The sequence below is a fragment of the Micrasema longulum genome, unplaced genomic scaffold, assembly GCF_059751315.1.
Source record: "Micrasema longulum isolate JH-2025_06_02 unplaced genomic scaffold, ASM5975131v1 h1tg002011l, whole genome shotgun sequence".
Taxonomy (NCBI): domain Eukaryota; kingdom Metazoa; phylum Arthropoda; class Insecta; order Trichoptera; family Brachycentridae; genus Micrasema; species Micrasema longulum.
Window position 1 is genome coordinate 361,957 of NW_028279180.1, and position 13,197 is coordinate 375,153.

At 30.6% G+C, this 13,197-nt stretch overlaps 1 protein-coding gene across 1 annotated transcript; it reads right to left on the bottom strand.

Moving 5' to 3' along the window:
* Positions 1-470: 470 nt before the first annotated feature.
* Positions 471-8,995, bottom strand: LOC148273273 (uncharacterized). Its single transcript, XM_088238935.1, has 3 exons — positions 8,860-8,995; positions 3,959-4,124; positions 471-1,488 (listed from the first exon to the last, which is right to left on the bottom strand). The coding sequence occupies exons 1-3, from the start codon at positions 8,902-8,904 to the stop codon at positions 1,262-1,264; spliced, it is 438 nt and encodes a 145-aa protein (XP_088095061.1). The 5' UTR covers positions 8,905-8,995; the 3' UTR covers positions 471-1,261.
* Positions 8,996-13,197: the final 4,202 nt, after the last annotated feature.

Sequence of the window (13,197 nt, forward strand, 5' to 3'; positions counted from 1 at the left end):
CCACAATTTCATAACATCAAAATAAATCACATGATTTTCTTCGATTTATGTCGCTTGTATTTTTAAGGTCCCAAGCGAATTCAACGTCGTGTCTTATTGGTGTTACCCCCTGCGTTGTATTTACTCGATACGAAGCTTTTTCCAACTTGAAAGATTCGATCTTAGAGCTTGAGATATGTACTAATTTTGTGGTCGTACTAAAGTGTACTGTCTTCGAGTTTTGCTTATTTAAAACCGTCATTTATTTTCGAAATTTCCGAATTTAATATTTTAATTTAAACGACCAGATTTGAGTTTTTTTTCTTTAAATCTGGCTTACCTTTTTGCCTCTATTTTGCTCTTTTTTGTTTCTTGATTCTGCATTCAGTGTTAATTTTTTTAGTTAATTAGAATGTAAATTAATGGCTTAATTGCTATTTATATTTGTGGTTAGATGTTAATAAAAGAAGATGAAGCAATAATATTAACAATTACGTTTTCAAATATATTTATTTGGACATAACACAAAATCATGACAATTAAAAATCAAGATTAAGTAAAAACACAATAACTTAAATGTAAACGGTAACTTGAAAATTTTATGAATAATTGTCTAATAATTATATTTTGCGACATACTTCTAGAATACATTATTCATTTTAAAATGTATTTTTGTCACTTTGAATTTATATTTATGTTTACTGGTTAGACTTGATGTTTTGAAAGTAAAGTTATCTGTCGTTTTATTTTTTTTGAATTAAAAAAAAAATTAAAACATATTTGCGTTCTTTTGATTTGCCCAAATATTTCAATTTCGAGGTAAAATCAAGTTGCGGTAAAGTGGGGTTCGAGCCTCGGATCTTTGATTCGTGAGTCCGCGACACTAACCACGGGACCACAACCCAGTTATGTAGAATCCTACAACATAAATATTTTAAAGTATTTTTTTATTAGCCCTTAAAGTGGTTTTCATCGTACTGGCAAAAAATACTCCATTTAAGCCATTGGAAGTTATTAATAATTTGAATAAATTGATAAGGGTTAAAATAAATACTTAAACCAAATTCTTTCAAATACCAAAAAATATTTTTAGGACTGTCATTTTTTTGCTCCATCGTCGATTCTTTCTTCAATTTTACCATTATCTTTTTATTTATAATATTCAATCATTCAATTTGTATCATTGATACAATGATACCATTTGCAGTCATTTCGTTTATTGGACAATCCTCTCGGATTAAAGGGTGTCCTTTTTTAAGTCCACAGTGGCATTGTTTCCCTTTCAAGGACATTCCAAATTCTCGCAAATCTCCATGTGGTTACAACAAAAATGAAAGTATACGTCGTTTTCTGGGTCGATACTTCTGCTGCGTCTGCTCTTCTTTCTTATGACCAGGGTACTATCAACAGGAAGAAGATGGTGAGGGATTTGATGTATGGATTGGTGCGACTGCTGCAAAGGTGGAGGGCCAATTGTTTCAATTTGAGGGGTAAAACCGATTCCATTTCCTGTAACATCAATAAACCTGTTATATACACGTGTTTACATACTTTCTGTTTTGAATGTTGGAATATTCTCAAGTAACGGAAACGTATTATGTTCACAATATTACCATGGTCAAAACAATTAACCGAGATGAGGACCATTTTGGAAAAGAGAATATGGATCGCAGAAGAGTATTTGAATTACAAAAATCAAAAGATGGATGAATTGAAGAAATATCAATCAACTGGATGAAAAAGAAATAGAAATATCGAAAAAAAATTTTAGGCGTTGCCAAGTACATGAAATAATTTGGATGAATCTCTCCTATATCAAAAAATGTTTAAACTCTTTTACTCAATAATTATTATCAACACCGAGGGGATCCAAAAGTTCCCGGGAGAGTTTACTGAGATCTATTAGCTGCGCATAGGGAAAAGTTAACTGAATTATCTCTCAGGAATAAATCTATGCAGATTAATGGAATGGGGAAAATCTTTGGACAGAAGCCAACACGTCATCCCACACCTCGGATTGTCTCAACGTTTTGTTCTATTAAAAAATGACAAAAAACTGAAAACAGTAAAAAAATATGTGTAAAATAAAAATAAATAAAAATATGGTACTATAGACCAGCGGTTCTATTTTTTTTTGGCCATAGAACCCTAACTGACAACCTTTTTTTGGCGGAATCCCTCTCGACAATAAAAAAGTAAATAGACCAAAGTGTTATTTTGAGACTCACAACACTTATTGTTTGCAAGTTGTTCCCCTTGAAAAGAAAGTCTTTATTTTGAATTATAAATCGTAACCGCACGTTTTTAATGTGAAGAATTAAATTTTTTCACAGTTTTACTTATAAAAGTACGAAAAGTAGGTTTAGTGTCCGACAATTGAATACGGAGATCTGGAGCAGCATCAGAACTGATAGTCTTCTCAACGACTGCAGGGTACTATCTTTAAATCCAATCAAAAAGTCATTCAAGTTTCAATAAGTTGATTCGAATTTTCGTTTTAGAGAGGATGAATTTTTAATATCCATCAATGTTCATACACCGACAAAGTTAATATTAATGATTTGGTTTGATTTTTGAATAAATTCTAAACACAGTCGATGTCCTGTAACTCCTCTGGGAAATATTCTTTCAAGGATTTTTTGAGGTTCAATAAATGTTTATTTATAGTTTTCTCTCGCGACTACTGTGATCCTTCCACAGAACCCCGGGTTCCGAGGTACATCTTTTAGGAACCGCTGATATAGACTGTACAATAAAGTATATTTATTGGTAGAAAAAAAACGTGCATATAAAAAACATCAAGAATAAAGAATTTTAAATATAAGTACATTTTTTTATCTGCGTCTATGCAGATAAAAAATACAGTTCAGTGTGTGAAATAAAACCAGATCCCTGAATGAGTGTTTTCCAGATAAAGATCCCGAATAAAGAAATCGAGTGGATATAAGTCATTGTGTTTAGGACGACGCATTCGCCTACCATTCTTGAGGTCCCGGGTGTCATTCCTAGGATAGTGGGCATTAAATATTGATTTTTAATGTAGTTTTATACTGCAATATTTCATTTTCACTAGACAAGCACCTGAAGCGTAAGACTTATTACCGTACCTTCATGTGGCAGATGATCAATACATGCTACATTTGGTGTGACAATGCGGTACCCTATGTACTTCAGAGTGCGGATAGGGAGATGATGTATAATTTGTATATATCAACAAAGAAAAAAGTAAACAACTAAAACTCCTTGACAGAGAGAGAGGATTCGAGGACCTGCACCGAAAGGGGAAGACAAAATAAAGGAAAGTGTGCGTTCCGCTTAAAAGGAAACTTAGACCTAACTGTATCAGCATCCTGCAGGAACAGCTGCCTGTCCCACCGTACATAACCATCTAGGTAGCTGAGCATCCGAAAAGTTCTCAACGCAATACCCAGGTTCGGACAATTGAACAGGGGGAATTGTAAGAAATTTAAGAGGTAAGGATCACGTAAATTGGCCAAAGACAGGTCACTTGCCATGTAAATGATGAGTCTTCTATATTCCCTATTTTTAAATGTTCTTAATTTATTTTTAAATATCAATACATGGACATTTTCTTATTAAGATAAATTTTATAAGGGTTGTTTACAGCTACAACACAACAATAGGTAGTAATATTTAACAATACGAGAGCCAAGTAAAAAAATGCTCCGTAAATTTAATAATACGCAGATAATATACATAGAGATTTTATATAATCGTGTGTGCGCAACGTTTCTGTTCATGTGTGTGTATATGCGTATGTGAATGTGTGGGTGCATATGTGAAAAAAAAAACATTGGGGAGAGAATAAAGGAGAGGGTTTGGTAAAAAGTTTGACTATACAAAAACATGTTCAAACATTCAAAACCTTCCGAAAAATACTTTTTAAATTGCATTTTTAATGAAAACTGTTCGAATTCTTTAAGTAAAACAAATAATTTATATTGTATGTAATAGCTACCGTCAAACACATCAGTTGATTCGTAATGTTTGGCATTCCGTCTGGACCTGATCGGACGTATACAACTTTCCATGACGATCTGCCTTATGTAGTCGAGGGAACATTTCGTATGGTCCACGTCCTGGGCCAGAATACTTGCTGCCATAGCTGAACACATCATCATACTCTACAAAATAATAAAAAAACTTAAATTAGTGAAATAATCTTTAATTTACGGCAAGTCGAGGCGAAGCTACTGCCAAACAATCTTTTAATCTATAATTTACAGATGAGTAACGTAAGGTTTTTTTTAAGTGAAAATTGACTTGTAGTATTACTAGAGCAAATAAAAAACATAAAAAATAATTTGCATTAAAAACAAATGTATCTTCTTCAATATATATAAACTTTTTTGGTTGCATTTTAGATTTAATTAATTTTACGTGAAACGAAACTTTCCCGTCTATTATTACGAATTTATTGTGTTTCAAATCTAATCAAAAACGCTTTCCGGTGCAAAATGGCGGTCATGAAGTTTTCAAAGAAAAAATTGTGACGCAAAGTCATCCCTGGATAGCTCTTGCTCACGTCATCTATCAAAAATATCCCCTGTTATTCCAGTTTTCTATTCAAACATATTAAAAAAAAAAAAAAAAAGTGGAATCTATCGTTTTTAATGACTGTATTCACTTATATAAATGAAACGAAATGAAATATAATGCTCAAATTGGTAAAATAAAACATAGACGGTAGGAAAAACAATATTTTTTTTGAAAATATATTTCACAATGTTTTAATACATAATTATGTAACTTTGCTTGATTTTAAAACGTTATTAACAAATAAAAAAATGATTTAATTCAGTCTTAAAACATACATTTCTATGTTATGATGAACAAGTCTAATAATATCATATTCTCATATAAATATTTCCGCTCAACACAGATTTTAACCTAAAGAGCTGATATCGTTGCCATTAAGGTAAAAATCATTCACCCTAAAAATGACATTTTTGAGTTAAAAATGTTTACCGATAGGGGGGGTAAAGTTATGTTGTTTAAAAGGAAAACGTCATTAATGGGACTTAGTTATAAAAAAGTTGCGTCAATCCGAATTATTTGTTTTAAATATTTAACTTTATATTATAATACTCAAATATATATATATATATATATATATATATATATATATAAATATATATATCTTTAGATAGTAAATAATTTTTGACCGCATCATTATTATATATTTTTCTTATATATACTTCTTTTCACTAACTCTTAAAGCTTGCATTTTAAACAAGCCAAAGTCACTAAAAAAAAATTTTGCCACTTTGTCTCATTAAAAATCGTCCAAATATGTTTTAATGTACTCGTATCAAAAGGAAAAAGTAACCAATGAAATTTATTTATTAATTTATCCACGAATAAATAACGTTTTGTTTATAAAACCTCCAAAACACAAAACTCTAATTTTTCCTTGATCTGCAAACTATCAAATTGTGATTTTTCGAAATTATGTTTTTTGGTTTAGTAACCTTTACCTGATCGGTGACGATATGTACTGAACTTAATTTTGTTTCGTAAAATAAATAAATATGTAACTATTTAAGAAAAAAAAAACGGAATCTCAACTTGCGTCTTCAGTTATATTATACAAAAAAGACAATGTTTATTGACAAAAATAAATTAGAAGAGCTCGCAATACAATCAAAAAACTTTTAACGAACACATCTATACAGTTACACACTCACACATTATCCTAATTTCATGTATGTACAAAAGTAACTAATATTTTGTAAGTTTATGTATTTATTCACGATTTTTCAGGCTATACCGTGAAACTTCAGAGGAATTTTTTTTATGACGTACTTACAAAAAAAATTCTAATGATTTTTCTTTTGGAAAATCACATTTTTAAATTGAAAAAGTATATAATAATATTGATATTTAAAACGTGTTATACCAACAAATCGGACGCAATGGACGCGGACTAGGGATGCGGTTGGGTAAGGGGGGGGGGGTAAGGGCTTAGGGGTTTGTGGAAGGGATGCTTGTCTTAGACCCGAGACAAAGGATTTTCTCTATTTTCGAATTTCGAGTTTTTATTACTAAATGAGTTTAAAAAAATATAATTAGGATTTTTTTCGATATTTACTAAGAGGAATGTTCCTTTAAAGTTTTGCCGTCTGGCCCAGAACTGGTAAAAAACAAAAAAATTGTGAAATATTTTGAGTATGTCCAAATTTTGGTAGACATGGCTAGATTTTACTTCATAGGAAGTAATTTAGACTGAAAAATGATTGCAACAGAGATGGAAAACATTTTCAATAAGAGAAAGACGGAAGTAAGCCCCGGAAAAGCCTAGAGTTCCATATTATGTTCTCTTAATTTTTCTCCATCTCTCTTGCAACATGTTGATGATTATTAAGTTCAGGAAAGTTTGTGCTGTTGTTTTGTGCACTTAATAAAATTGAAAATCGTTATTCAAGTGCTCAAAGCAGTTTCAAGTAGCTCTTTGTTTGCTATAATCAGATGATCCTTTAAGATGAGATCTTTGTACGGTGTCTGCAAAGATTACTTCCTATAGATGTGATCTAGAAATAGGTTAATATTTATTGGTAGGACGTGCGTACGATATATTGCTAGTTATACCCATTGGTGCCGGCTCCCATTATAACGGCTGATACAATGAACTGAAATAAATTTAACTATGTTTATCCTTGATAGTATTATTTGGGATTCAGTTCAGATGAATCAGTTCGGGTGAATCATTGCATTTCATTGCAGACACTCTTCGCGCATAATTCATATCATGTACCACGATGCGTAAGATGTCACATTTTTGAATAAACAAAAACAATGAAACTGAATAATTTAAAACTGCCCGAAATGATTTTCCGTGATAACGACGGATTAAATTATTGCTAGACATGTAAAATATTTAATCATTTCAATCACTTGTATTAGTTTAAATTATGAGGCAATTTTCTTCTACGGTTTATGATTCTAAATTGCAAAGGCAACCAGTTTTTAAAAATGAGTTAATATCATATATTTTCAGATTACTTATGAATTGTAAATGATATACAATGTTGAAATCCTATGAGAAGGATGCTTTTTGAAGATGAAAAGGGTATAAGCGCTAATCGGTCTATCGAAAATGTGAATATGTACCTTTATATTATGTATGTTATTTTAAAATTTACTTCTCGTAAATACGCATTTTTACATTGGCGGGTATAAGCCCGTAATAATACTAAATGACAATTTCTTCCAACAATCTTATATTTAATTTATAGTGTTATTTGTAAAATTTATGTTTTATAATATATGTGAGAAAAAAATATTTGAAAAATCTATAAAAAAAATAAACTACCAATATTTGTTAAAAATTAATCAATATCAATACTGGACTTCATTGGAAAAAGAAAATAAAGAAAGAGGAAAAAATGAGAGATTAAGGAAGGAAAGGAGATGTTGCTTCAGGAGTGTTGATATTGTAGATATGTAGATAACGTGTATATATCTAAAAGGTTCTTTTAAAACAAAAAAGGCATAAATATAACATTAAATAAAAACGAATAAAAAAAAGCATAAAATGTATTTAAATGTTTTTTTTTTAATATGTATTTTTATCCATTTTATTTCCTTGGTTCCTCTTTCTCTCTCCTTCCAAACTCATTATCTGCTTCCACATTTCTCACCCTTTTATATGTAAAACATAACTTGCTTATTTAAAGTTAATATGTTCAAACCCTATCTACCAATTAGAAAACAGCTTTTATTTTTAATTAAATAGTTTTTTCATTTTTTATGTATAGGTACAACTTTTTGAAATATATTTTGGTTTTTTGTGCACATTTTTGACCAATTGTTCTTTTAAATAGTATGTTTTTTTGGTTAACTGGAAGAAATTGCTTTTAGCAATAAGTCCATCGAAGTGCTTATTCTTTGTACTTGATGTTTTAAATAAATAGATAAAAATATAAAGATTTAGATGAAACAGACCGAACAAACATTTGTGTAAAACAAATTGAAAGCAGTGTGTATTTAATATTCAATCTATGGATACGATTCAAAAGCTAGTAAACGTATAGTTAGTTAATAAGAGATAATTAGCAGTTTCACGTGATGAAAATTGGTATGCAAATGGTGATCTCAGTTAATAACAATGAATAGTCTAATAGATTGTTAATTATTTAAAAAAAGTAAAATAATGTCATGTTTGAAACTAAATTACTAATAGTCGTTAATTTTAACTACAGTAAGGGTAAAAAAAAAACGGAGGACATGTATTTATAAAACAAACATAAGCAAAATGAAAAGAATTTGAGTTAGTTAAAAAAAAAAAAAATCAATGAAAAAAGATGCTTTCAATATTCTTGATTATTTTATTTTCTGTAAAAGCCAATTTGGATTGATTTTTATGGCTGACATAAAAATGGTAAAACCCTCAAAGCTTTCAATTTGATTCTAAGATATTAAAACGAATGTAACCTTTTCATCTCATTTTATTAGAAAATCGAGTGTAAGTACATAGAATAGTAACAGAATAAAACGAATTTTTTGGTCAGATGGGACAGTACTTATAAATATGCTTAATCTTGTTAAAAATTTTACTTATTTAGATATTGCAAACAATCACAACAGAAACATTAAGAATATTACTTCAAATATATTTTTTCATCATATTATAGTTTAATCTCTTTAAAACAACATAAACGGTTTAAGGTTAATACAAAATTTAGCTATTGAAATAAAATCATAAGACTTACAAACCAGTTATTTATATTCATATTGTATTGAATAAAATCACTTTTACGAAGGCAAAACCAATAACACAATCGTGTAACAAAAAGTCAAAAAATTATAATTGCCGCGCCGTACACACTAACAACATAAGCACCATGATAATTGCTTTACCTTGCACAAAAGAACAACTCGATATTTAGAATTGATGATCTTCATTTTCCAAATGACAAAATGCAAAACAACACGCGGCGCTTTCTACACATGTACTACTAGGCGAAATTTGAACACAATCGTCACAGCAGTGCCTTGTACTGCAATGGTCACAAATCCGCTGTTCAAAAAGACTTATATGATTTATTTATAATGGGGCCATTTCAATTGAAGCAATAATATATTGACCTACATATTACGAATGCATATGTCCCTATATGGGTTACACAAACATTTTTATGGTGCCTCATTGCTTTCAATGAAAAAAAAATATCGGACTGTCTACCAATGTCACAGTATCGAGTAGCGTGCAATTATTCTCTGGGTTCAATGTCGCTGCTTTGCTATAGACAATTTGTTGATACGCACTCTCGGTCAGGACCTGTCAACTGACAATCTTAATCTACTAATCCTTGCTCGACTGACATTGCATTGAATGGATACGTTGAACTCCTCGTTCCAGGCGCAGCTGGAACTAATATTCCAAACGCTTACAAGGTCCGGCTGAGTCGAGCGAAGGTTGAACTTGAAGGGACGTTCTTGCCAAACAGGATGCTTATAACAGAAAATGAAAGTGATCTTAAATATTTTATTTAAAAAAATACCTTTCGTAATTTATTTACTAATTTATTACACAAAATTCAGTTAGTTAAAAGAAAAATCTAACCAGATTTAATTTCAAAAATTCTTTAGCAAACTAGTTTTATTCACAACTGTTGTATTTCAATAAAACAAGTCCATAATATAGTAATTATGTATAAGTTAAAATATCAAAATTCTCATTTATTTATGCAAGAGTCGCTACCATTTAAGGATTCCTAGTCTGAGTCATAAACTAAATACGAGCGTTGTTATTCCTAATATTTCAAACGATAATATTTAAAATATCTAAAAATTCACAGAGATTTCAAGAGTTAAAAATATGTAAAAATATGTGTCTATTTGTTCAGTTTCGTTATTTTCAGACGAATCCGCCTTACATATTTATTCACGTATTATGTCTTAATATTGATCTTAAAAAGATTTCGAAAGTGATAAACTTTCCATAGTTTACATTGGAAAAATATTTAATTGGGAAAACAGAAAACAAAGTTTCAAGTTAAAAAAAGTCACGTACAAAATATTTTTACTTTTAAGGGAGTAAACGCTCAAGTCATGTTTCCAGTAAGTTCTCCAATTCCTGTTTCCAATTTGTTTTTGTAACAAGGCGGAGAAGAATTACGGAAAACAAATTGTATAAATAATGAGAAATGTTCAATGCCGGGAAGTAATTGAAATCTTCATCAGTCTGAATGGAATGTCTTTCGAAAAAGGATCATCTTCTTATATTGTGCTAATGATGGAATCATAGGCATTGACATGTTTAAATCATAACATATTTTGGATAGCATTAACATTATTGCTAAATTAACTTGTTAAATTTAAAGAAGTGTTAACCAGAAAGAAGTACTTAATTAACACAAGCTGTTATGCGAGGCTGTACTTTTTTTTGTTTTTTTATTTTTTGCATACATTATTACATTTTAATTATTTTTTTTATAACATTTTCAATTGTTTTTTTTTACAGGACTCACCAAGCCAGTTTATTTGGTTTTTCGGTAAAGATCCTTTACATGAAAACATATGCTAACACTACAAAGTTGTATAATAATAGTTATTAAATACAAGGAGCGAAAAAAAATAATAATTTGTGTTTTCAAATAATATTTAGAAAAATGAAAAAAAAATAATTTGATAACGCAATTATAAGATAAAAAATAAATACAAAACCGGAATACGAAAATTTAAAACAGAAGTAGAACTTAGTTAGCAAATAGCATTGAGCTCATGAAAAATGGAAGATGAGCAGAAAGAGTCTGGTTGTTCAATATACATAATACTATAGGGTTTCTGGCACAAGTTGGGAACTGACATTTTACTAATTAAAATAAAACCAAAAGCAGAATATTGTAAAACATTATTTGTTGTATTTATAAAATACAACACATATACACTTTTTAAACTCAGATAACTTGATGCTAGTTTTGAATCAATCTCATTTTTTTGACATTTGTAGTTGCTTACTTGTACCAGAAACCCGACAATATGTAGAAGATATCTAGAAATAACGTTAATTTTTAGGGATTGGTTTTGCAAATTTTATTGATTTTTTTCACTGTTTTAACTATGTACAGAGGTTATCTGTTTCAGGTCCCGAATGGCAAGGAATTTCCTGTGTTTGGGCAAAACCTATTTTCTTACTTATGTTTTTTCATTAAATGATGCCAAAACAAGTTTATTGTAATAAATGTCTTTAATCATCGATCGCCGCACCATTAATATAACATGGTACGATCCTATCCAAAAAAATTGCTGCAGGAAGGAGAAAGAAGCCAGAAACAGGCTGGTGGCTATCTTATCCCAGTCTATCTTCTCTGGGCCGCGATTATGATGTGAAGCTGAAGACGTCATATTTTCACCATGACTGTGTAGTTGAAGATAAATTCTCTCGAGCGATTACGAAGACACACTACCGATCCTCTTCACCTTCAAGCTTTGATGTAAGTACATATATGTTTGTACTAACGGGTCAAGTACTCCTCAATACGCATATTTAAGCATTAAAATTGACAACAATTATATTCCACTAATAAGTCAAGTTTGAAATCGAATTAAATTCAGACATAAATTTTAGTTTTTAAAACAAGGCCAGGATGTACATATAATGCCACTAGATACTGGCCTTGTAGCGTGTAAGAGCATTTAGGCGTAAAAATTAACCGCTCTAAAAAAAAAGATTTAGTTATTATATTGTTTTCATCTGTTTTACTATCTTCTTGAGTGTATTTTTGCAATCGTTTGGTAGATAAATATAGACAATTAATAAGCAAACCATCTTGGTAATTGTCAAAAATCATATAAAAGTTATGTTCAAGCAAGCATTTTTTGCTTGAATTGGGATTTATTGGAGTTAATATTCGCTTAGAAATGAGAACTATTTTAAATTTAAATTTAGTAACGAATGCGGACTTAATTTTCGGGGTCATTCATTGGTTGCATTCAATCAAATGATGTCAAGATGACAAGTCGGTAGAACATACCGAGTGTAGATAGAGATAGTACATAAGTTAAGTGTACCATCTCGGTAAGTACCGATGAAAATAGCCCTTTATAATCGCGGCCCAAGCTAAATTTGCGACCGACGCGTGACGATTAACACCAGCCTGGTCGACCCCACGCTGAGCGGCACCGCTACGCACCGCATTAATCACTGTTTAAAAAATCTTTTCACCTATAAAATACTGTTATGCATCCGAGAAAGATTCTAAAAGAAAATAATGGCTAACTTTTAGAAGAAGGTCACCAACTGCTTTTTTGTTTTACAAATACATACATGTATGAAAAGAAAACATACGAATATTGGGGAAACACAAAAAAATATATATGTTTAAAGATAATATCATCACGAAATTCCCGCGATTATCATTTAGCAATAGCGTTTCGCATATTCTGCTATTTTGATTCGCCTGCTGATGAAGTTAAGGATAAAAAGGAATTATGCTTTCAGACTAATTGAACAAATCCACACGGTGCGGTTAAAAATAAAGGTGGATTATTTATTTTTGTTTTTATTACTTTAAATGTGGTGCACATGGCATTGCATCAGTTAAACAAATGTAGAGTATCTCAATCGTTAGGAACTCGTAATATAGTACACGAACTCACACGCTTCAGTGCCAGTCAAGAGACAACAAAACATTGCACTGTAAACCAACTTTGGAATCAATATTTCCTGCCAAACTTTCCAAGAATCGAAACCAAAACCTCAAGCATGGAAAGTGAACGCGCCAATTAATACACTACGAGGGAGACTTATCTCCAGATTACCTTATTTATGATATTCACCTGAGAGTAGCCAACAAGTCGAAGATATTCGTCTTGGATTCTGGTTCTATTTCACAAACAGAACTGTTTTCGTCATTCGCTTGGACACAAATATTTTAAAAATTTATTTTTATTTATTTAATAACAGGCAAATGCACTTACCAGTACACCATCATGCTGCCTAATCTCAACTCGATTTCCCATTGCGAGATTGTTACCTGGGTCGCGATTACGAACGGCTATCATCATCGCTATATACTGAGACGGTAGAAACTCATATCGATATTTATGTACGAAAATGTGCGTACTTGTTAAAAAATTCTAAATGCCTTCGTTGATAACTGGTAATTGAACTTGTTAAGAAAAAAAAATTCAAACATATTCTATTTTTCATACAGAAAACTTAATTTTACTTTGTAGATAAACTTGAAGATA

Coding starts and splice junctions, on each gene's coding strand:
- LOC148273273 (XM_088238935.1), bottom strand. CDS start 8,904: ATGAAGATCATCAATTCTAAATATCGAGTTGTTCTTTTGTGCAAG. Junction 4,125..8,859: donor GAGTTGTTCTTTTGTGCAAG/GTAAAGCAATTA, acceptor ATTATTTTGTAG/AGTATGATGATGTGTTCAGC. Junction 1,489..3,958: donor ATCAACTGATGTGTTTGACG/GTAGCTATTACA, acceptor TTGATGTTACAG/GAAATGGAATCGGTTTTACC.